Source organism: Mus caroli, unplaced genomic scaffold (assembly GCF_978045245.1).
Source record: "Mus caroli unplaced genomic scaffold, Mus_caroli_1 scaffold_1, whole genome shotgun sequence".
Classification (NCBI taxonomy): Eukaryota; Metazoa; Chordata; class Mammalia; order Rodentia; family Muridae; genus Mus; species Mus caroli.
Genome location: NW_028227256.1, coordinates 169,698,809 through 169,725,182, shown reverse-complemented (window position 1 = coordinate 169,725,182; position 26,374 = coordinate 169,698,809). Strand labels below are relative to the sequence as shown.

General features: G+C 41.6%; 1 protein-coding gene across 2 annotated transcripts; it reads right to left on the bottom strand.

The window, feature by feature from the left end:
- Positions 1 to 2,136: 2,136 nt before the first annotated feature.
- Cd48 (CD48 molecule) lies at positions 2,137 to 25,179 on the bottom strand. Of its 2 annotated transcripts, none has more exons than XM_085835172.1 (4): positions 25,082 to 25,179; positions 11,433 to 11,735; positions 7,686 to 7,952; positions 2,137 to 2,592 (listed from the first exon to the last, which is right to left on the bottom strand). In XM_085835172.1, exons 1-4 carry the CDS (start codon positions 25,152 to 25,154, stop codon positions 2,513 to 2,515), a joined length of 723 nt encoding a protein of 240 aa, XP_085691298.1. In that variant the 5' UTR covers positions 25,155 to 25,179; the 3' UTR covers positions 2,137 to 2,512. The 2 variants fall into 2 exon arrangements, with proteins under 2 accessions (XP_085691298.1, XP_085691302.1); XM_085835176.1 differs by having other exon boundaries at positions 7,695 to 7,952.
- Between the last annotated feature and the right edge of the window lie 1,195 nt (positions 25,180 to 26,374).

Here is a 26,374-nt window from a genome sequence, read left to right as displayed (position 1 = left end):
CTGTGATGCTTACAGTATGTATTTACTTATATGTGAATTTTAGTCATTAAAAAAATGATAACCAACCTACAATCTGAAGACTTTGAGAGGTTAGGTATAGAAGAAGGGACTGGGGTGTCCCCATACACCTGGGAAAGGGAAATAGTATACATTTGGGGATAGACTGGGGGCTGAGGAGATAGGAATGGAAACAGGAGCATCAGGTTGATGGGAGGATGGAGTTGAGGGCTTTTGAGTAGTGGTATAGAAACTTTTGAGAAGTGGTATAGAAACCTAGTGCAGTGGAAACCTCCTAAAATATATGAAGGCAATCCTAATGAAGTCTCCAAATAATGAGGGAGACAGAGCCCCAACTGGCCATCTCTTATCACCAAGCAAAGCTTCTGGTACCTGGACTGGGTCACATTCAATAGAGTTGTTGGCCGAAGAGGTCCCATGAAAATCCCCAAATAACCCAGGCAGTTGCCAAGAAAATAGGTTGTTCCCACAAACTGATAGCAAGGCTCCATTGCTAAGCTAATACATATATAATACATTGAACATGGAGATGTTGAGCAGGTCTAGAACCTTGATCCCTACATTCTAGAGCAGTGCTTTTCAACCTTCCTAAAGTTGTGATCCTTTAATACAGTTCCTTATGTTGTGGTGACCCCCAACTATACAATTATTTTTGTTGCTACTTTATAACTATAATTTTGCTACTGTTATGAATAATAATGTACATGTATGTTTCCTGTTGGTCTTAAGTGACCCCTGTCAAATGGTTAATCAACTCCTAACTACAACATGACCCACAGTTGAAGAACCACTGTTCTAGAGTACAGGAAGGTAATCTATAGGCTACGAAAAGAGAAACATAAAACCTTTGTTCTACAATCTGTCCCACCTGCAAAATATGCTAGGGGAATGGTGATGCAAAGCCTGTGGGAGAAACCAACCAATCTCTGATTTGACTTAAGATCCACTCCATGAGATGGGACCATACCCAACACTTGCTGGGTGACCAAGGAACCAGATCCTAGATAGCCTGGAGACATATGGTTAAACCAAATACTTCTGATCTTAAAAAAAAAAAAAAAAAAGTAGTAAAATGACTGCTAATGGTATTCTGCTACATTTATAGATCAATACCTTATTCAGCCATCAGAGAAGCTTCCTCTGGTAGCAGACGAGGATACAGAGACCCACAGACACATATTACACACACACACACACACACACACACACACACACACACACACACACACACGGAGGAGGGAGAGACCTTGGAACATACAGATTTTAAGTGGGATGTCTCCATCAAATTCCTCCCCTTGGGGCTCATGATACCCTGTGAAAGTGGGGCGGAAAGAGTGGAAGAGCCAAAGGGGATGGATGTCGTAGAAGAACAAGTCTCTCTTAATCAACTGAGCAAAAGTCATATGAACTTACAGAGACTGAAGCAGCAAGCACAGGGTCTATGTAGTTCTGTACCAGGTCCTCTGCATATATGTTATAGCTTTGGTTTAGCATATTAATAAGACCACTGAATGTGTGAGTGAGTGGGTCTCCAATTCTTGTGTCTTCTCTTGGGGCTCTTTTTCTTCTGTTGGTTTGCCTCGTACAATTTTGGTGTTATGCTTTTGTGTTCACCTTATTATATTTTATTTTGTTATGTTTTGTTGTTACCTCTTAAAAGCCTGTTAATTTTTTCTAATGAGAGACCGAAAAAAGATGACGTGGATGGGAGGGGAAGTAGTGACAAACTGGGAGGGGCAGAGCAAAGGGAAACTTAATTAAGACATATTGTGTATATCTTAGTTAGGGTTTTACTGTTGTGAACAGATACCACGACCAAAGCAAATCTTTGACTTTAACTTTAACAAAGCAAAACTTTAACTTGGGCTGCCTTACAGGATTAGAGCTTCAGTCCATTATCATCAAGGAGGGAGCTTGGCATCATCTAGGCAGGCATGGTGCAGGAGGAGTTGAGAGTTCTACATCTTCATCTGAATCCTGCTAGCAGAATACTGTCTTCCAGGCAGCTAGGATGAAGGCCTTAAACCCACACCCACAGTGACACATTCCAACAAGGCTATACCTCCTAATAGTGCCACTCCCTGGGCCAAGCATATACAAACCATCATAGTTTTTTAAAAGAATTTATTTTAAAAAGAGATATGAAAACATTAGAATAATGTAGTCACACATTTTGGTAAAAAGAATGCATTTATCTTTAATATATGTTGGGAAACAACTATGGTATATAAACTTAGATATTATGCACAGTTTTTAAAAGGTTGATTTGAAATCTTTTTAAAGGACTGGGCACACAGGTCAGTGGTGGAGCACTGTACAAGGTCCTGTGCTTGTTTCATACAGCATGCATGCAAACCCTCACAGACACACATTCAGTAACACATTCTCCTTTGTCCCATAGAGCCAGAGCTGCTTCGCTGGTTAGGAACACTGCCAGAGATGAAGGCAAGACTCTCTGCTTCCAAGTTGCCTTCTTGGGTGAGAGGAGTTCTTGTCAGGTTAACAGGATCCCGTGAATGATGAGCATTGTGACCACTAGCCAAGTTGCAATCCAAAGTACTCCAGAAGATCTGGCTGAAAGAAGAAAACTCCAGACACTTAGACTTTGATGGCTGTGTTGAGAAGGAGAAGGACCCAGCATGGGGATACACTCCTCCATGAACCTAATCCCAGTTACCTGGGGAAATCCTCTTCCTTGCAAAAGCTCAACCTCTTCAGATGCTAAGAGTTTAGAAACTCTTTAAATCTCATTGGCTTGGCTGACTCTGGTGATGGATACTTACCCCAACGGATCCACAGAACAAGGAAAGAACCAATCCCATATACTGGAGAACAACGAGATATGGCCATGTCAGGTGTAGATAGATGACCTTAAAAATTTCTAACTTTAGGGTTTCTTTACTAATCATTTGAACTAGGAGGAAGTGGGGGAAAGGTGACTGGAAAGAAAGGAAAGTGGATAACAATGAAGGGAAGAGAAGGAGAGGAGAGATCTGAGATCATAGGAAGTGACAAAAAATGATAAGAAAAATTGGTGTGCTTTCTAGGAAATTTCTGGTGGCAAAAGAATGTCAAGATTGGTTTAGCCTTCCTCAAATAGCAGAGAGGGGTGGTTTTGTTTTCTCTGCAGCCGTTCCCACTTTTAAAGGGATAGTATTACCCTTTCTCCTTTCTCCTTTCTCGAGGTCTTGGAATGCTGTATTGACAGGAAGTTGGCCAGCCTAATTGTGGTCTCAGAACCCAATGTCTATCACATTGGATCTGTAGTGAGAGAGCATGCTAGGAGGAGATGAAAAGTTGTGTCTGAGAAGGCTCAGAAGGGAGGAAGAAAATAGAGGTCCACAGCCCATGTGCAGAAACAAGACAAAGATGAGTCTTACTCATGAGACGAAGCCCTGAGAAACACAAAGAGCAATGTCTCCAGGACCCAGGTTCTCCAGAGGTAAGTTATTATGGGCATTGCCATAGTCAGAATCTGAGCCCCAGTAGCTCTAAGAACCTGGCTCAGCCACTCATCTTTAATAAGCCAAATAAAGAGATCAAGTAATAGTGAAGGCTTTGGGGGATTTGTTAAAGAAAACTACATTGGGAAGAGGGAAACATGGTCTAGGAACACCCCCACTATAATCCACACTCGGGTTCTAATATGTAATTTAGGTTTACATAGAAGGCAAGAGGTACACATGAGTAAGCAATCTTAATCAAAGCATGGTCCCACATGGTTTTAATCTCTCCCGCAAGGTGTTCTGGCAAGTTGTGATAACTGTGAAATCTCTTCCCTGGTGACAAGTCCTTTCTCTAGCCTTTTACTCTACCAATATCAGATTCCTGGAGAAATTCCAATTTCTTGGGGTCTGTCTTAGTGTCCTATTGCTGTGAAGAGACATCATGTTCACAGCAATTCTTATAAAGAAAAGCATTAACTTGGGGCTGGCTTACAGTTTCTGAGGTTTAGTCCATTATTCGCATAGCAGGAAGCATGTCAGCATGCAAGCAGAAATGGTGTTGCAGAAGGAGTGTATATCTGGACTGCCAGGCAACAGGAAGAGAGAGAGACTGGACCTGGCTTGAGCATTTGAAACTCCAAAACTCCCCCCACCCCCAGTGACACACTTCCTCCAACAAAGTTGTTCTTCCTAATTCTTGTACAGAAGCAACACTCCCTAACCAAGCATTCAAATACATGAGCCTGGGCGGGGGACTGAGGAGGGTATCCCTATTCAAACCATCGCAGTGTCCATTGTTTTAATGGTCTGATATCCAAAATGAAGGTTACAGTATCTTGAGTGTTACATTGCCCTTCTCTTAGTTTTTACACCTCGGTGTTTTTGTTGTCATTGGTGTTTCATATAATATATTCTGACCATGATGTTCCCTCTTTTATCTTCTCCCAGATCTTCCCCATCCCCCCACCCATCCAACCCTGCATCTTCATTCTCTATTTCTTTAGAAAACAGGCAAACAAACAAACCAGAATAAAACAATGACAAGACAAAGAAAAAGAATGAGAAACACATATACATACAGATACATAAAATCAAAAACCATAATATATTAACAAAAGACCAGACAAAGTTTTTTATAAATGTCCAAACAAATCATTATGAGACACACACACACACACACACACACACACACACACACACACACAACCACCACCACAACAAAACTTTCCAGAATACCACTGAGTTCATTTTGTGTTGGCCACCTACTGCTAGGCATGGGCCTGTCCTTCAGTATGGTTTGTATACCCAGTAAGGCTTCACTGGACAAAACTAAATTTTCCATTGCACTTAGGCTCAGTGGTTAAGAGCACTGATGCTCTTCTGGAGGTCTTGAGTTCAATTCCCAGCAACCACATGGTGGCTCACAACCATCTGCAGTGGGGTCTGGTGCCCTCTTCTGGTATGTCTGAAGAGAGCAATGGTTTACTCATATACATTAAATGAATAAATTAATTCTTTTAAAAAAAGAAAAAAAGAAAGAGATTGACACTTGGAAATAGCTTCTGGGTTAAGGATGGAGGCTCATGTCCACTTCCCCCTGTCAGTTCTGGGATCCCATCTGGCTTAGACCTGTCCTGGCCCTGTACATGCTGCCATGGTGTGGTGGTTTGTATATGCTTGGCCTAAGGAATGGCACTATTAGGAGATGTGACCTTGTTGGAGTAGGTGTGTCACTGTGGGTGTGGGCTTTAAGACCCTACTCCTAGCTGTCTGTTAGCCAGTCTGCTCCTGTTCGCCTTCAGAACAAGATGTAGAACTCTTAGCTCTTCCTGTACCATGCCCTCTTGGATGCTGCCATGCTACTTTCTTGATGTAAATGGATTGAACCTCTGAACCTGTAAGCCAGCCTTAGTTAAATGTTGTCCTTTATAAGAGTTGCCTTGGTCATGGTGTCTCTTCACAGCAGTAAAACCCAAACTAAGACACATGGTCTCTATGAGTTCATATGTGCATCAGTCCTGTTATATCTGGAAGGTATTGCTTCCTTAGTGTCTCCCATCCCTACTGCCTCTTACAACCTTTCTGCCTCCTCTTCTGCATAGCTACTTGAGGCATCAGTCTTGAGGTGAAATATGCTTGCATCTGAAACAAATATCACATATATAATATAAATAGGAGCCACGGTGAGAAGACAGTGAGTGTCAGGTAATTGGGCATAAGAATAATTTCTCCATAAACCCTTGACTTTAGTTACTTTTGGAAGGATTAGCGGAAGTTACTCCCATTTTAGTTGTTGACTTTGAGACAGGGTCTCACTAGGAAGACTATACTGGCTCCAAAGTATTTTATCCTCCTGCCTTAGTCTCCCAAGTGCTGGGATTAGATGAGCCAACGTGTTTCACTTTCAACAGCTAATATTGAAATTATCTATCCCCAAATGGAGAGTACATTTGCCTCTTAAGAATATCTTTATGCCTGCCAGGAGAGTTATCTGAACATAACATGGGTCACAGAAAAAAAATGCTACTGTAGGTTTGAGCTATTCTGGAAAACTGTGTACATTGGGGCAAAAGGATAGCACTTTTAAATATGGAGCATGGGGTAGCTAGAGTTCTGGAAGTTGTAGACAGTTTCATTAAATGGTCCCCCAAGTCCAGTTGTTTCCAGAGTTAGAGAAACCAAAACTAACTTAGATGCTATTACCTTACCACTGCGATTTACCATTTGTGATTAACTTACCAGGATCTGTGTTATATGGATTAGATGCATCATTCATTTATTCCTTATAGCACTGTAAGAACAATTGCCTTACATTTAAGAAAGCATAGCTTGGAGAAACTAAACATCCTAGTTAGCCACAGATATGACAGTTAAACTCAGGCTGTGATAATTAAACTCGGTTGTCAGTTTGGTGGGCTATGGAATCACCTAAGAGACACATCTGCGAGCATCTATTAAGGACGTTTCCAGAGCTATTTAAATGAGTAGGGAAGGTCTCTACTCAATGTGGGCATTGCCATTCCATAAGCTGAGGCCTCCAACTTAATGAAAGTGAAAAGAAGGAAGCCTTGAACACCAACATTCATTTCTCTGCTTCCTGACTGTGGACATGGTGTGAAAAGCCATCTGACACTTCCACTGCCACGCCTTGCCCGTCGTGATGGACTATATTCTTACCTGTCCTATCTTATGCTGTTTTGGTATGGTGTAGCTGGTCTTAGCTACTTTGTGGGTTCTTCTTTTCACCACCTTATCTACCTCCTGCCAATTTTACCCCCTAACACTAGATAGAAGAGAGAAAAATGATAGAGGGGGGGGGGGAGAGGGGAGAGAGAGAGAGAGAGATCCCTGAATCTAACAATCTAATTTTTTCCCTTTTGTTTCTTCTTTGAGAGCAACTACTAACAAACCAAAAACAACTTTTCTAAACTACCACCAACCGCAAACCTTGACTCCCTGGGACCTAGCATCTATATGCAAGTTCTTCTAAAAAATCACCTAGAATTCTAAACATTACCCAGTTGCAGAAACTATCTGTAAGTGGCAAAACCACACCTCTGCTAGGGCATGAGGCAAATCATAGTCAGCTGCTGTGGACAGTCCAAAGCAGCCCCACGTCCCCACACCTGAGATTAAAACAAAAGCACATTCTTATCACTATAGTATGGGACAATAAAAATAACTAATACAATGACTATATCAGGAGTGGTCCCAGACGTGACTGACTCTAAAATCTAGGACTTCAACGGTACCTGAGTAGGTCTGAAGTAAAGGGGAGTGACGTTATGTGAGCAGATGCTCCTGGGCAACACAGAGAAGTCTGAATCATAAGCCTAGAGTTTCCTTCCTACCTTGACCAAGGAGCACCATACTGGCACAGTCTCTACCTGCGGATGAGACTCTTGCTCTCTCTCACTCATCCACTTCCCTTTCTTTCTTACCTGAACTACTCTACCATTTTTCTACTTTCCCTAGTGGTTCTGATATCTCAGACTGTCCTATAATTATTCAGGACTCAACTCTTGGGAAAGGTAAGGTGAGCTGGCTGCTGGTAGGTGGCTGTGGAGTCAGACAGAAGCAGCCAAGTCTCTCGAATGTCAGTGACACCTTTGAGACTCGATACAACGTTCTCTGTCAGAAGGTGGAGTAGGAACCTCACACCTTTCTTCCTTCGAAAGAAACCAGTCATCTTGTGCCCACCTCAGCTCCCTGGGTCCTTACCCAGCTTACAAGGTAGAGTGAAGTACACTGTGTCGTTCTTGCTGCTTGCAGGATTGCTGACTTGGCAGGTGTAAAATGTAGACTTGTTCTGTGGCGTGACGATGAGATCGAGCACATATCCTGGACTCTTTTTGGGGAAAGGTCCCGAGCTCTCATACCAAGTATAGTCAACATGCTGGTCCTCTACCTTACATGATAGCCTCAGGTGACAGGAATCAGTCGACGCTTCAGTCTTATTGATTTCTATGGAAGGCTTGGGCACAGGATCTGATTTTAAAAAAGTTTATTATGAGACAGTGTGGGTGTGTGCATTTGTGCAGTATTTATGACGCAAAGATTTAGCCAACAAACTGCAAAGGGAGCCAGGGAGGAGCCATACTTGCCATTTAAGATGGCTGTGGACAAGAGTCTCCTACAGGTGGAGCCAGCGAGCAATTTTGCCTTCAGGGGGCTGCGTTTTGGTGGTAATACTAAAGCAGTTCCAGGAGAGGGAGCTCGAGGCCATTATATGCCATTAAGAACAAAGGGAGGTGATGCTCGTCTTTGAGCCAGGTGCCGCTGGGGAGACCAGCTGGCTTTTTTTTTTTCTTTTTTTTTTTTTAATTTTTAATATTTTTATTACATATTTTCCTCAGTTACATTTCCAATGCTATCCCAAAAGACCCCCATAGCGCCCCCCACTTCCCTACCCACCCATTCCCATAGATATTTTCTTTATTTACATTTCAAATGTTATCCCCTTTCCTCATTTCCCGTCCAAAAGCTCCCCCCGTCCTATCCCCCCCCCCTCACTACCCACCCACTGCCGTGTCTCTGTCCTGGCATTCCCCTACACTGGGGCATCAGTCCTTCACAAGACCAAGAGCCTCTCCTCTCATTGATGTCCCACAAGGCCACCCTCTGCTACATATGTGGCTGGAACCATGTGTCCCTTCATGTGTACTCTTTGGTTGGTTGTTTAGTCCCTGGGAGCTCTGGGGTTACTGGTTGGTTCATATTGTTGTTCCTCCTAGGGGGCTGCAAACCCCTTTAGCTCCTTAGGTCCTTTCTCTAGCTCCTACATTGTAACCCTGTGCTCAACCCAATGGATGGCTGTGAGCATCCACGTCTGTATTTGTCAGGCACTGGCAAAGTCAGGAGACAGCTGTATCAGGTTCCTGTCAGTAAGCACTTGTTGGCATCCACAAAAGTGTCTGGTTTTGGTGACTGTATATGGGAAGAATGTCCAAGTGGGGCAGTCACTGGATGGCCTTTCCTTCTGTTTCTGCACCAGCTGGCTTCTGTGTTTCCTGACTATCAGAGATACTCAGGACCTGTTCGCCAACCATAACCCACTTCAAGCACCAGTGAGCTACTCTGTCCCTCAAGAATTCTGGAGTTCAGATTCAGAGAGAATCCTGAAGGGCCTCAACCTATACACAGAGAAACCTGAAGCTCTTCACACTGTCATTACAGAATGCTTAAATCTATAAACCTCCCATCTTTGTCTCCATTGTGAATCAGAAGCTCATAAAGAAATATGGATTTGTTTAGTTTGCCCAGATGATGTGATGTCTTTTTCTATGGCTTCCTAAGTACTTAATAAATGTACTGTTTGCTTCATTCTGGTTCACCATGAATTCTTTTCCAAGGGGTAGTCAAGGATCCAGCTTTACTTGAACAGAAATCTCCAAGGGGGAAAGTGAACTCTTTAGGTCACTGGTTTACTTATCACCCACCCCAAACACACACTGTGCCTATGGCCATCTTACAAATTGTAGAAAGCCATGAGACCAAGGCTAGAACACATAAATTTAACTGCAGAACAGGCTAACTGGTCTTTTCCTGAGGAAAATGGGACTTGAGTTATTTCTGAAACTATTTTTATTTAATTCTGGACCAAGGAGAATATAGTATGAACTCCACCTATTTTGAAAGAGAAAAAAAAAAGATGTACGGTTTCCACTTATTCATGGCCTCATAGATTTCTTTGTTCTTGTCTCTATCTGTGTAGCAAGAAGACATACTACAGACTTTCTTGTCCCTTTGGGGACATCCATTTGGGTAAAATTGGATCTTTGATGATCCTACAGAAAAGAATTCTGTGGTGAACCAGAATGAAGCAAAGTTAGTGAGTTTATTAAGTATTTAGACAGATTACATAGAAACAAACATTACACAATTTAAGCAAACTGTAAATAAGTGAAATTTTTTACCAGTTTCTGATTGGGTGCAAAGCCCAAGCATTGAGAATTCTGTCTTGTTAATGGCAGGATCTGTAAGTTCCTGAGGCTCAGAACTCTGAACAGGCCCCTGTTCCTTGGTCTTTCATTTCTCAGCCCTTCTTAGCTCTTCTCCACTCCCTTGAATTGTTCTATGGAGTTTCATAGCATATCTCCTTTTTTTTTTTTTTTGTAAAGTAACAAAGAGTTGATCTCTTTCACTTCCCTCCAAAAACCCTTACCAAATATGGACAAAGAGATCTTACTATCTTACATCATGGTGTCACAGCCACTGAGTAACTGACCAGAGGGATTTTAAGGTGTTAAAAGGACATGTAATGACAATACATATTTGTGGGGTACTTAGCGATAGTTCAGTATGCATCAAGAAAGTTAAGATTTGCCTCCTCAAATATTTATCATTCCTATGGGTTGGGAATCTCTGAAGTGTTCTTTTCCAGCTATTTTGCAATACTGTTCTATAGATTGTATGTTGGCATTCTCTATCCAACTGCTCTCTAGTGACTATGAAATCAATCTTTCACAAGTGAGTGAGAGAGAACACAGCAATTTGTCATTCTGTACATGCTTATTGCATTGAGTCAGAGCTTTAAACCTAGGTCTTTCAGAGTCCAAGGATAAGTCCCTAATCTTATTTCCATATGAACTGGTTAGGCTGGAGCTGTAAGCGGAAATATTTGTCACACTCAATCTGATAGAACTGTCCTTGAGTGCTGTCTCAACTTATCTTTTTAATATCGTTTTTTCTACAAGTCTGATGAAGTCCAAGTTCAGAGAAAATTAAAGTACATTCAAAACAAGTTTAGGTTGCCTACAGGGTGCAATAAGAGAACTAGTGATGAAGTAGTCTTTTTTGTTTCCAGTCTGGCATTGTTTCCTCTTGTTTGCACCTCTTCAGGAGGGTCTCATGTTAAAGGTGTGGTCATTAGTAGACAGCACTTGTGGAAAGTGATTGACTTAAAAAGCTTTGATCTCATCAGTCAATTGATTCATTGATGGATTTATAATTGAATGGGCTATTGGGAAATGGTAGAAACTAGGAGGATCCTAATTTGGAAAGTGTTACTAGGAACATGTCTTTGAAAGGCATGTCTTGTCCTTGACCCTTCATTCTAACACCTCCTTCCCAACCTGAGGTAAGCAGCTCTGGTCCATTGCTTGCCTCTGCCATGATGCTTTGACTCCCAAGGTCCCTTAGCAATGAAGTCAATTGCCCTACAACCTCTTAAGCTATTAACCTTACCTTGTCTGAATTTTTTTCCCAAGGGTATTTTGTCATAGTAATGAAAACCTAACACAATTTCTCTTTAAATCTTAGACTCACTTCAGAAGAGATTTTAAATAGGCAGCAGCTATCAGCTTTGATATCTGGTAGGTCAGGCTCACTATCAACTAGATGTGTCTCCTGGAGAAATGAATTAAGTGTGTCCTAGTGTTCTCTTCTCCCTCTCAGTCAGCGCCCCTAATTCCCAGTAGACCATCAGGGTCCCAGAATGGGCCTTTGTCCCGTGACTCCAAAACTCACCAAATACTTCCAGGGTTATCTTCCACTCGTTCTCAGTTTCACGCAGCACTCTCATGTAGTAGGTACCTTTGTCCTCTTTCCGGACATTAGAGATATGAAGTGCACCATTTGTTTCTTCAAGATCAACCCTGCCTTTAAATACAGACTCGAAGATTGTCTTTGTACTATTATAGTCGTACTCTAAAATCTTCTGATTGGTAGTATGAAGCCAGGTGATACGTTTGTATGGTCCAAGTGGGTCCTTATGGATTTTCAGGGTTACATTGCTGCCGGTGGTGGCATTTATATCTGGTACTGAGTGACCTGCCAAGGAAAGTCAGAGTGAGATCCATCTTGGAGAAAGCAGTGCTATCAGGTGGCCTAACTTTAACTTGAGCTGGTAGAAGAGGAAGAAGTTAGAGCCTATGAAATGGGGTTAGGCAGGACAGGGTGGAACAGAACTTACCAATTATAATCCCAAATTTCTGCTGTTATACAAGAAGACAAAGGATGCTAAGATGATCCTGGTACTATCTCTGATAGCCTCTCAGGCTCTCTTTTCCCCCCTCTCTGTGTCTCTCTGTGTCTGTCTGTCTGTCTGTCTGTCTGTCTGTCTGTCTCTCTCTCTCTCTCTCTTCTCCATCTCCCTCTCCCTCTCCCTCTCCCTCTCCCTCTCTCTCTCTCTCTCTCTCTCTCTCTCTCTCTCTCTCTCACACACACACACACACACACACACACACACACACACACACAGAATTTGAAATAAATCAGTCCTAAGTATCCCTCTATGGGCCTGTTTCCTATTTGTTCAGTTGTATTCAATGAGCACATTAGTCACTGACATCGTTATTATATAATTATAATCTAACATATTTAATACACAAGTGTGACCTGAGAATAAAAACAGATAAGCATTGACTGGGGTGGTGGCGGTGTGTTGCTTAGTTGGTAGAGCGCTTGCCTATAATACTAGCCTTCGGGAGATATAGGCACTATCTCAAGTATCACAAGTTCAAGGTCATCTTTGTCAGCATAGTAAGCTTGAGGCCCTGTCTCAAAAAATCATTAACTGTATAATATCTTGTTACTATAGTAAAAAAAGGGACAGGGTAGGTTTGGACTCAGCCACTCTTTGGAGTATAGAATAGAGACTGGAGGAAAGCTGGGGAAATCTCTTTGGAGCCATAACCACTAATGTGAATTAGAAGATGTTTAAGACCTAATACTTGTTGAGAATCATGTGTCAGTCACTATATGAGAAGGTGGGAATATGTCAGAGTGTTAATCATCAGAGGCCCTTGAGGTAAGAAGTAAATACTCCTGCCAGGGAAACGGCTAGCTGACTGAAGACCTTCAAGTCTCCTTCTGCTCCTACAGTTCGAATCCCCCAGGTTCATCTCCAGATCTGCAGCAGAACACTTTCCTCCCTATCACCCATGGATCACACAGATATTCCCATCCAGACTTCCTTACCACAACCCATTGCTTTGTCCCAGTCTCCAACTCCAGCAGGCACTCCCTGAAAACCCAAGGCCACTCTGACCAGGGAAGCAAGTAGACTGATTATAGATCTTTACTCTCTCTCCATTCCTCCTCCAAGCCCAACCTCCCAGTCTCATCCCCAGTTCTGTAGCAGACCTTCTGCTGTGGCCTTCCCCAAGTCTGTACCCATTTCCAGGGGACTAAGTAAATCCTTGTGGAACACCTTGCTTTCCTCAGTCTATAGACCCCACTCAGTCTTGCCAGTCCATACCCTATCCAAAGGTATAAGTGTCAGCTCCCAATACCCATAGAAAAGATTCCATTTTACTTGAAATCTCCAGTGACCACACCTCCCAGGCAACACACAGATACCATACCCTCCTAAAATAAAGAGATGAAAATAAAAAAACCAAACCAAGGAACAAGACATCCACCTAACAAAGACAAGACCAGATAACAGCACCGAGAGCTACAGTCTTCCAAATCTCAGATGCCTAGATGCCACTGTAAAAACCACAACCAATAATAGCCAAGACAACATGGCTCCACTAGAGCCCAGCAACCCTATGACAGCAGATACTGAATATTGCAACCTATCTGAGGCACAAGAAAAAGATCAAACCAGCATTTATGAATGTGATAGAGTTCCTTAAAGACGAAATGAATATGTCTCTTGAAAAAGTCTATGTAAACACCAACAAACAGTGGAAGGAAATGAATCAAACCCTTCAAGACCTGAAAGTGGAAAAAGAACTAAACCAATCTGTAGGAAATCAGGAAATGAAAAATTTAGGAACACGAACAGGAAGCAAAGAGGCAAGCTTCAGCAAACAGAATATAAGAGGTGGAAGAAAGGATCTCAATCAAAGACACAATAGATTAAGTGGATACATCATTCAAAGAAAGTGTTAAAACTAAAAAACTCCTGACACAAAACATTCAAGAAACCTGGAATACTTCGAAAAGAATATATCTACGAATAATAGAAATAGAGGTAGGAGAAGAAACATAGGTCAAAGGCATAGAATATATTTTCAATGAAATAATAGAGGAAAGTTTCCATAACCTAAAGAAGGAGATGCCTATCAAAGTATAAGAAGCTCACAGAACTCCAAATAAACTGGACCACAAAAGAAAGACTTCCTTGGCACATAATAATCAAAACACTAAATATTCAGAACAAACAAAAATTGTTAAATTTGTTAAAGCAATGTTAGAAGCTTCAAAGGAGCTAAAGAACACGTAATTTATAAAAGCAGACATATTAGACTTATACTGACTACTCAGTGGAGAATCTAAAAGCCAGAAGTATCTGGACAGTGTGCTGCAAGACTCCAAGAGACCCTGACTAGTATACCCAGAAACACTTTCAATTACAATACCTGGAGAAAGTAAGATATTCCATGAGAAAATCCAAAGTTAATCAGTATCTGTCTAAGACTCCAACCTTTCAGAAGATGCTAGAAAGAAAACTCCAACCTAAGGAGGACAACTACATCAAAGAAAATACAGGGAATAAATAATCCCAGACATGCAAAGTCAAAAGAAGGAAAAAAAAAAACACAGTATCAACAACAACAACAACAAAATAATAGGCATCAACAAGTACTATTCATTGATATCTCTCAATATCAGTGGTCTCAATTCCCCCAATAAAAGACACAGAATAACAGAATGAAGGCAAAACAGGATCCATCCTGCTTCAGCTGAGAAACACACCTCAACATCAGGGATAGACATCACCTCAGTGTAAAAGGATGGGAAAATATATTCCAAGGAAATAGGCCTAAGAAACAAGCTGGTGTGGCCATTTTGATATCTTGTACAAACACAAGGACACCCACATTTGTAAAAGCAACATTACTACAGTTTAACCTTCACACACCAATAGTGAGAGGCTTCCATACCAAACTCTCACAATGGACAGGTCATCCAGACAAAAACTTAACAACAAAAAATTGCTGGAGTTAAGAGACATTAAAAACTAAATGAAGCCAATACATGTCTACAGAACATTTCAACCAGACAGGAAAAGAATGCACCTTCTTCTCTGTACCTCATGGGACTTTCAGACACAAAGCAATAAAAGATACAAAAGATATTAAAGAAATTGAAATAACTCCGTGCATCCTCTCTTACCACCATGGATTAAAGATAGATATCAACAACAAAAAGTGGACAAATTCATGGAAACTGAACAACTCTCTACTAGATGGAAAATAGACCAAGAGAGAATTAAGAAATAAATTAAAACCTTTCTAGAATTGAGTGAAAATGAGTACACAGCATGCCCAAACTTCTGGAACACAGTTAAAACAGTGCAAAGAGTCAAGTTTATAACAGTAAATGTCTATAAGAAAAATGAAAAAAACGTGGAACAATCTCATTCTAGTAACTTAACAGAACACCTGAAAGCTTTAGGGAAAAAAAAAAAAAGTAATCACACCCAAAAGGAGTAGAAGGCAAGAAAGAAACTCAGGGCTGAAATCAATGAGATAGAAAGAAAGGAAAATAAACAAATCAATGAAACAAAGAGTTGGTACTTCAAGAAATTTGACATATTTTTTATCCAAATTAACTAAAAAGCAGTGGGTGGATGCCCAAATGAACAAAATCAGAAACAAAAAGGGAGACAAATCACAAGAAAATACTTTAAAGACCTACACTCCACCAAATTGGAAAATCTAAACGAAATGGATATTTTTTTATACATTACCTTTAACAAAGTTAAATCAAGATAAGCAAATTAAACAAACCTAGTGAAATAGAAGCAGTCTCAGGGACTAAAAAAATCTTCCAACCAAAAAAATGATCATGGCCAGTCATGGCTCAGAATTTTACCAGATTTTTCAAAGAAGAGTTAATGCCAATACTCCTCAAATTATTCCAAAAAAATAGAAACAGAAGGACCATTATTCAATTCATATTTGTGAGGCCACAAATACCCTGATACTCAAACCATAGAAAGACTCAACAAAGAAGATAATTACAGGTCAGTTTCCCTTATGAATATACATGTAAAAAACTCAATAAAATACTTACAAACTGAATCCAAGACACATCAAAAGATATCATCCACAATGATAAAGTAGGCTTAAGCCCAGAGATACGGGGATGGTTCAACATACATATATCAATATATCATAGATAGATAGATAGATAGATAGATAGATAGATAGATAGATAGATAGATAGATAGATATAGATTAGATACATAGATAGATAGATATAGATATATCCCACCATATAAATAAACTCAAATTAAAAAAAAAACCACATGATCATCTCTTTAGTTGCAGAAAGCTCTTTGACAAAATCCAAAGTCCTTCCTGATAAAAGTCCTGGAGAGACTAGAGCTACAAGAAACGTACCTAAACATAAGTAAAGCGAGTTTATAGCAAGCCAGTAGCTAACATCAAATTAAATGTAGATAAATTCAAAGCATTTCCACTAAAATTTGAAACAAAACAAGGTTGTCTACTCTCTCCATATCTATTCAATATAGTACTTGAAGTCTTAGCTAGAGTAATAAGGCAACTGACAGAGATCAAGGGAATACAAATTAGAACAGAAGAAGTCAAAGTTTCTTTATTTGAAGATGATATAACAGTATATATAAGTGATCCTAAAAATTCCACTGGGAACTCCAATAGCTGATAAACAGTTTCAAGCAAAGTAGCTGGATACAAAATTAAGTCAGTAGCTCTCCTATGTACCAATGGCAAACAGACAGAGAAACAGGTAAGGGAAACTACACCCTTCACAAAAGCCTCAAATAATATAAGGTATCTTGTGTTAATGCTAATCAAGCAAGTGAAATACTTGGATGATAAAAACTTCAAGTCACTAAAGAAATTGAAGAAGATATCAGAAGACGGATCCCAAACATAAAAGGATCTATGGCTCCAGAACTTTCAAAATTCATTCAAGCCTCCATTTCAGAATTCCTTCATCCTTCCAGTCCATCTATCCACTCTACCATTTGTCGAGAACTTATCTGTTATGTCACAAAGCAGGCCCCACAAAAGGCAATGCTATTGATGATGTCCTAAAATGATGGCCCCAGGCCCAAGCCAGATGAACAGAACTCTTACCAGGTAAACTGAAACCTAAACCCAGCCAGGCCTCAGACACCTTGTGATTTGTGTCCCTATTTGTCAGGGAAAGCCACTATTGCCCTTCTCTGAGCCTAATGCAAGCAAAGTATACCTTGTTCCCAATTAGCTCAAACAACCTATGTCCTCTAGAGACTTGTGATAGTTTGTATATTCTTGGGCCAGGAAGTGGCATCATTTGGAGGTGTGGCCTTATTGGAATAGGTGCGACCTGGTTGGAGTAGGTGTGTCATGTGGGTGTGGGCTTAATACTCTCACCCTAGCTACCTGTAAGTCAGTCTTTGGATGAAGACGTAGAACTCTCAGCTCTGTCTGCGCCATGCCTACCTGGATACTGCCATGCTCCCACCTTCATGATAATGGACTGAACCTCTGAACCTGTAAGCCAGACCCAATTAAATGTTTTTTTTTTTTTTATAAGACTTGCCTTAGTCATGGTGTCTGTTCACAGCAGTAAATCCCTAACTAATACAGAAGTTGGTACCGGGAGTGGGGTATTGCTGCAATAGGCCTGACCATGCTTTTAATTGAAAGAATGTAGATTTGGAGACTTTGGATTTGGAACACAGTGGAATGCTTTAAGTGGGGCTTAATGGATCATCCTATTAGTAATATGGAAGACTGTTGCTGGGAGTAATTTAAACTGTGTTGACCTAGTCCAAGAGATTTCAAAGGAGAAGAATCTCAGAATGTGGCATAAAGACTATTTTTGTGGTATTTTGGCGAAGAATGTGGCTACTTTTGCCCTTGTCTGAAAAGTCTGCCTGAGGCTAAGGTGAAGCTACTCAGAAAAATTGCTTTGACAAAGGAAGTTTCAAAAAAGCCCAGCAGAGACTTTGTTCTCTGGTTAAGTCTTATGAAAAGAAGTTAGAACAAACATAGCAAGCTTAGAAAGGAAAAATATAAAATATGTGGTTTGAGTATTAAAGGGGTACCAGGAAGTGTAATGGAGCAAAACCCTGTGTTCTAGGATATAACAGATTAAGGAAGTGGGACCTTCGGGCAAGATCCTACCCAGCTAAATTTAGATCCAGGCATGGTGGTACACACCTTTAATCCCAGGAGACAGGCATGCTGATATCTGCATTCAAGACTCCTACCCTGTCATATAAAATCTGCTTGCTTTCCTGCCAAGCCATTGCCCTCTACTCTCTGAGACAGTTTTGTTCCAAAATAACCTTTTTGTTCCCTTGGAGTGGTCTAGTTTGGTGGTTTCACTATATTTGCTTACACTGGCTGTTTTGTCCTTTGACTGATGCAGACAGACCAGACACTTGTTTCCAAGTTGCTTCTGATTGGTCCAGTCTATATTTGACCATCCTTCACACAGAATCTTTTCAGTCTAAACAACACAAGTCCACATACCTGAGTTTTGGAAACAGCAATGCAAGTGCCCTGGCCTTTTAAAATACACTGCCCAAGAGAACATCCTCACTGGGACTTTCATTTTATGTTTTTAGATAAAGTGAAATGTGTCCTAGGATGACTTCAGACTCACTATATAGTCAAAGATGACCTTCGATGACAGGCTCTCTTGCCTTAGCTTCCCAGACACTGGGATTATATTCATGTGTCATCCTGTCCAGAATTTAAGTCTGTGGATATACATCCACATTTATTCCCACTCTTATTTCGATGTGAATATATGGCCCAGGTCAGTGATTTCTATTATCTATTGCTATTTTGGTATTTGGAGCCAAAATATTACCTTTTTTTTTTTTTTTTTTTTTTTTTTTAGAAGAGGGATCTGTTCTGTGATTCTACCATTCTAAGTCATGCTGGCCTCTGCCCACTCCAGTAGCATTTCCTCATTGGAAATAACCAAAAGTATCTCAGGCATTGGAACAAAAGTTTCCCACCCAGAGTTACAGAGACAAAGTTTGGAGCTGAGACGGAAGGAAGGACCATCCAGAGACGGAGAGACTGCCCCACCTAGGGATCCATCCCATAAACAGCCACCAAACTCAGACACTATTGCATATGCCAGCAAGATTTTGCTGACAGGACCCTGATATATCTGTCTTTTGTGAGGCTATACCAGTGCCTGTCAAATACAGAAGTGGATGCTCACAGTCATCTATTGGATGGAACACAGGGCCCTCAATGGAGGAGCTAGAGAAAGTACCCAAGGAGCTGAAGGGGTCTGCAACCCTATAGGAGGAACAACAATATGATATGAACTTACCAGTAACCCCAGAGCTCGTGTCTCTAGCTGCATATGTAGCAGAAGATGGCCTAGTCGGCCATCAGTGGGAGGAGAGGCCCTTGGTATAGAGGAATGGCAGGGCCAGGAAGCTGGACCACGTGGGTTGGGAAGCAGGGCAGGGGGAGAGTATAGGGGATTTTCAGGATAGCATTTGAAATGTAAATGAAGAAAATATCTAATAATAAAAAAAGAACATCTAATAAAAAAAGTTTCATTAAAAATAAAAGTTCCCCACCCAATCCATGAAGAACTAACTTAGGTTATCCCAAACAGCCTCTCTAACAAGCCTCAGATGAACACTTGAAGATGGAAGTGCTCAGGATTTGATGATAGAGGAGAATAAATATGCCTTAGAGCCTTCCCACGTGGGAAAGTGCAGAGAAACAGTTGTGAACAGGATGCTGTTCCTTCCTCCTCAACCATCTGCATGTAACAATTCTAATTACTGGATATGTCTGCTTACCAAAGAAGGAAGTGGTTTGTTGGTGGTTAACATCTTGACGCATCCATTCTTAATGGTTATGGATATTTCTGTTATTTCTGAGAGGGTAGATGACACAGGAGTAAAGCGAATGACTGTTGGTTTTAATGTTATACAGCAAAGCAGTGTGTCTAGACCTCAAGACAAAGTGATGGTACTTACCTGTAGATTATATTCGGAATAGAAATGATCCTGCCTCTGTGTATACATATACTTGTGTGTTATAAAAGCATACTTATATTTGTTATGATAGCATATAATTGTATCTCAGCACTTAAAAGTTTGACTCAATAGAATTATGAGTTCAAGGCCAGACTGTGCTACATAGTAAGCCCCTTAAATCACACAAACATGCACACACACAGAGACAGACAGACAGAGAGAATCAGAGACACACAGAGACAGAGAGACAGAGACAAAGAGACAGAGAGAGAGAAAGAGAGACAGAGAGAGAGAGAGAGAGAGAGAGAGAGAGAGAGAGAGGTGTCATAATCTCATATGAAGGAATTACTCAGGAAAGAGAAAAATGTTCTAAAGAAGAAATTCTGATTACTAAAACCATAAATCTTGTATTTTTAATAAAATTCTTTAAGAAAAAATTGCAGCTGAGACTTAAAGGTGTGGTGTCACCTGGAGCTCTCTGATGAGGTCATGTATTTACTTATGTAAATATGTAAACCTATATAAACCCACTTAGAAATTAATTTGGCAATAGATATAAAGACCTTGGACTTAAGACTTGGTGACAATCGCAGGATGTCCTTTTCTGAGACAGGGAACATAGTGAGGTTAGTAGGCCACTTGCCGTGGATTCTGAAGTGTGTAGGAAAGGAGAAAAGGAAACAGAGAGATCACAAGGCATGTGAAAGGACAGAGAAGGGGAAGAGAAGGCTTTGTTTTGTTTCCTTGACTCAGGGAATGAAATGACTTAAATTCTTGTATAAGTCAAGATTCTCAGGAAGAACACAACTGATAGGATGCTTTATTAGATAGATTTATTAGAGTAACTCACAGGCGGTGGCCCAGCTAATCCAACAATGGCTGTCTCCTAATAGAGTCCAAGAATCCAGCATGAGGGTGAATGTCTCAGCTGGTCTTCACTAGACATCAAAATCCTGAAACAGTAAGCTCTAACCCAGGGAAGGAATGGACTTGCCAGCAAGAGTGAGAGCTAGCAAGGAAAGAGCAAAACCTTCCTCCTTCCTCGTCCTCCATAGAGGCTGCCACGAGAAGGTGGGACTGGAGTGAGGACAGTTCTTTTAACTCTAATGATCTAATTATCTAATACTAGCATCCAGCATTCAAAGACAACAGAGGCAAGATCCATTTAAATGCAATGAGCACAGTCTGGATACCGGCAGGAGGGGACTGCAAGATGATGAGTGACCTTTGTGCCCTCTCATTTGCCATAGCAGCTATTGAGAAGGTTCACTTTTTTTTTTAAGTGAAATAAAGGTAACTGTTTTAGAAAGCTTAACCCAATGGCAGTATTCAAAATCAGCTAGGTACAGAGAATGGTCCAAAAAGAGCAGTTAGGACTGGTGAGTGCTACCATTTCATCCAGGATGAGAGACAATGGATGTTGATAGACTTGCACATGTCTGGTTGTTCGAGACAAGGGAAAGAAGGGAACTGGGGATAACTACTAGAATTCTGGCTTGAGAAACTGAACAAATGGATGTGCTATTAATTGGGGCAGACAACAATGAAAGAACAGAAAAGTTGGGTAGGAGAGAAACTATGGGACATGGGCTTTTGTTTTTATTTTGTTTTTTGTTTGTTGAAGACAGAATCTTCCTATTATCTAGCTAGTGTGGAACTTGTCATGTGGACCAACCTGGCCTTGAACTCCCAGAGAGCCACCTGAGTGGGGGGATTAATGGTGTGCACCACCATGCTTGGCTATGGGAAATTTTACCCCTCCCTTCAGTATTATCTACTGGGGTTTCTGCTCCCTTTCCCTTGAGGCCAGCTATGTTGATCCAAGTCAGTGACCCCAGCAGTTGGGGAGCAGAGGCAGTAAGACCAGGAGTTCAAGGTCATTCTTGGTTACACAGCAAATGTGAGGTCAGCCTGGGTTACAGAAGACCCTGTCTCAAAAGAACAGTAACAATAATGTCCCCTCCTCTGAAAGAAGGATGAGCCTTCGTGGCTGCTTCAGTGAACAGAATGCAAAGCTAGGTGAGAACTAACAGGCGGTAGTGGCTGGTCCATCTTAACTGACTGCCGGATGCATTACAGTCCAGACACTGGCCCATGCTGTTCAAAATGCCTGCAGGTGACTCTGGGCTCCACCGTGATCTCTCTGCAAGTAGCAGAGGAACCGTGAATGAACAGTATCTAACGACAACCACCTCTGACTCATGAGTGAGATTAGCTGTAGCTATTATTTTCAGCACTGGCTCTGAGGGCACTCGTTAGACAGAAATAAAAAGTCAGAACGAAAAAACCACGGTGAGTCAAAGTTTGAATACGTGCGTCTGGAAAGTCTAGAGTAGATGCATGAAAAAAAAAGAAGAAGAAGAACAGAAATTCAGATCTGGGGTGGAGGTAAGAGGTTGGGGCCTGAGAGTTCATGTATGCGTATCCCCCACTCGCATCTGCCTCATGCTTTGTGTGTCCCCAGAGCTTCTTGACATTTGAAATTTCATTGAATCTGACTAGAAGTTCCTCGGAGACAAGGAAAGTAAGACATCATGGCCATTTTTGAGTGGAGGAAACTGAGTCATAAAAAAGGCCTACAGGCTGAGCATGCTGGCACATCTCTTTAATCCCAGCACTCAGTAGGCAGAGGCAGTTCGATCTCTGAGTTCAAGGCCACCCTGGCCTACAAAGAGAATTCAGGACAGCAGGACTACACAGAGAAACCCTGTTTCAAACAAAACAAAAAAACACCCTACAGCATGGAGTCCAGATAAAACACAGTTCTTCTCATACCCAGTATAATGCCATTTTCAGTGGCCCCTTCTATAAGGAAGAAGGAGGAGGAGGGAACAGGAGGTTTCCATTAGATATGATGGAGCAGGAGCACATGCCAGAGCGAAATGGACTCTGGGGACAGGCTGTTGGAGAAGAAATAACCTGGGATGACACAACAGCAAGTATCTGGAGAGCATAGCTGGGGAAGTTGACAGTCTAACATACAGATAGTTAGACTAGGGGTAATTCCCTCCCCCCCCCACCCCCCTTATTGCACTAGAGCTGATTAAGTCCATAGGGCTCTGAAGTATTACAGGGCTAACAGAATTGTATTAGGATTAATAAAGTTTATTAAAAACCATTTCTAGACCCTGAGATGAACCCACACACCTATGGTCACTTGATCTTTGACAAGGGAGCTAAAACCATCCAGTGGAAAAAAGACAGCATTTTCAACAAATGGTGCTGGCACAACTGGCGGTTATCATGTAGAAGAATGCGAATTGATCCATTCCTATCTCCTTGTACTAAGTTCAAATCTAAGAGGATTAAGGAACTCCACATAAAACCAGAGACACTGAAATTTATAGAGGAGAAAGTAGGGAAAAGCCTCGAAGATATGGGTACAGGGGAAAAATTCTTGAATAGAACAGCAATGACTTGTGCTGTAAGATCGAGAATTGATAAGTGGGACCTCATAAAGTTGCAAAGCTTCTGCAAGGCAAAAGACACTGTCAATAAGACAAAAAGACCACCAACAGATTGGGAAAGGATCTTTACCTATCCTAAATCAGATAGGGGACTAATATCCAATTGGAACTCAAGAAGGTGAACTCCAGAAAATCAAATAACCCCATTAAAAAATGGGGCTCAGAACTGAACAAAGAATTCTCACCTGAGAAATACCGAATGGCTGAGAAGCACCTGAAAAAATGTTCAACATCCTTAATCATCAGGGAAATGCAACTCAAAACAACCCTGAGATTCCACCTCACACCAGTCAGAATGGCTAAGATCAAAAATTCAGGTGACAGCAGATGCTGGCGAGGATATGGAGAAAGAGGAACACTCCTCCATTGTTGGTGGGATTGCAAGCTTGTACAACCACTCTGGAAATCAGTCTGGTGATTCCTCAGAAAATTGGACATAGTACTACCGGAGAATCCAGCAATATCTCTCCTGGGCATATATCCAGAAGATGTTCCAACTGGTAAGAAGGGCATATGTTCATAGCAGCCTTATTTATAATAGCCAGAAGCTGGAAAGAACCCAGATGTCCCTCAACAGAGGAATGGATACAGAAAATGTGGCACATTTACACAATGGAGTACTACTCAGCTATTAAAAAGAATGAATTTATGAAATTCCTAGGCAAATGGATGGACATGGAGGGCATCATCCTGAGTGAGGTAACCCAATCACAAAGGAACTCACACAATATGTACTCACTGATAAGTGGATATTAGCCCAGAAACTTAGGATACCCAAGATATAAGATACAATTTGCTAAACGCATGAAACTCAAGAAGAACGAAGACCAAAGTGTGGACACTTTGCCCCTTCTTAGAATTGGGAACAAAACACCCATGGAAGGAGTTACAGAGACAATGTTTGGAGCTGTGATGAAAGGATGGACCATCTAGAGACTGCCATATCCGGGGATCCATCCCATAATCAGCTTCCAAATGCTGACACCATTGCACACACTAGCAAGATTTTGCTGAAAGGACCCAGATATAGCTGTCTCTTGTGAGACTATGCTGGGGCCTAGCAAACACAGAAGTGTATACTCACAGTCAGCTATTGGATGGATCATAGGGCCCCCAATGGAGGAGCTAGAGAAAGTACCCAAGGAGCTAAAGAGATCTGCAACCCTGTAGGTGCAACAACATTATGAACTAACCAGTACCCCGGAGCTCTTGACTCTAGCTGCATATGTATCAAAAGATGGCCTAGTCGGCCATCACTGGAAAGAGAGGCCCATTGGACATGCAAACTTTATATGCCCCAGTACAGGGGAAAGCCAGGGCCAAAAAATGGGAATGGGTGGGTAGGGAAGTGGGGGGGAGGGTATGGGGGACTTTTGGGATAGCATTGGAAATGTAATTGAGGAAAATACGTAATAAAAAAATATTTAAAAAAAACCAAACAAACGGAGCTCCTTTTAGCAGAGAGCTTCCTCTTACTAAAAATTCCTTCACAGAGCACCAGGCATGAGGTATATGTAGTACAAGGGTCCTACTTCCCCACCTCCCCAGGTCCCGTTTCTCTTGTCCCCCTGGGAAAAGAGATGGGGCCTCGTTTTCCAGAGCTGAGGAACACGTCCCAGCCTTCCCCCAGCCCCGCTGCGAGCATGGTAGCACCCAGCCCAGGAGCATACTCATTTCCAGGGTTGAGCTACATCCCACCTCCCCTTTCCCAGCTGGCCATGCCTTCAGTGCACAGCCGGACACTTGGTGGAAACTACCTTGAAATCCAGTTCCCAAAGGCAGCAGTAGCAGTTCCAGGACCAGACACCATCCCTGTTTTCTGAAGCACATAATACTTAGAGACGCTTCCCCGGAACTCTGGAGACAACTGTAAGAGAAGGCAGGGCCCCTTCCCTTCAAACCGGAAGCAAGACCCAAATCAGGAAGTTCTGTGAGGTTTTTCGGTTTTCTCTCTTTCTCACGAATTACCATACACAACAGGAAAGCAGACCACTACCATCACACCACATGGAATGAAACTTCAAATTCTCCTACCCACTAGAGACCAACAAGAAAAATAGCTTGGTTTAAAAGAATGGATTTTCGGAACCAAAAAGAGGAACAGTCCTCCATTGTTGGTGGGATTGCAAACTTGTACAACCACTCTGGAAATCAGTCTGGCGGTTCCTCAGAAAATTGGACATAGTACTACCGGAGGATCCAGCAATACCTCTCCTGGGCATATATCTAGAAGATGTCCCAACCGGTAAGAAGGACACATGCTCCACTATGTTCATAGCAGTCTTATTTATAATAGCCAGAAGCTGGAAAGAACCCAGATGCCCCTCAACAGAGGAATGGATACAAAAAATGTGGTACATTTACACAATGGAGTACTACTCAGCTATTAAAAAAGAATGAATTTATGAAATTCCTAGGCAAATGGATGGACCTGGAGGGCATCATCCTGAGTGAGGTAACACAATCACAAAAGAACTCAAATGATATGTACTCACTGATAAGTGGATATTAGCCCAGAAACTTAATATAGTGAGACATAAGATACAATTTGCAAAACACATGAAACTGAAGAAGAACAAAGATCAAAGTGTGGACACTTTGCCCCTTCTTAGAATTGGAAACAATCACCCATGGAAGGAGTTACAGAGACAAAGTTTGGAGCTGAGACAAAAGGATGGACCATCTAGAGACTGCCATATCCAGGGATCCATCCCATAATTAGCCTCCAAATGATGACACCATTGTATACACTAGCAAGTGTTGGCTGAAAAGACCCTGATATAGCTGTCTCTTGTGAGACTAGGCCGGGGCCTAGCAAACACAGAAGTGAATGCTCACAGTCAGCTATTGGATGGATCACGGGGCCCCCAATGGAGGAGCTAGAGAAAGTATCCAAGGAGCTAAAGAGATCTGCAACCCTGTAGGTGCAACAACATTATGAACTAACCAGTACCCCGGAGCTCTTGACTCTAGCTGCATATGTATCAAAAGATGGCCTAGTAGGTCATCACTGGAAAGAGAGGCCCATTGGACACGCAAACTTTATATGC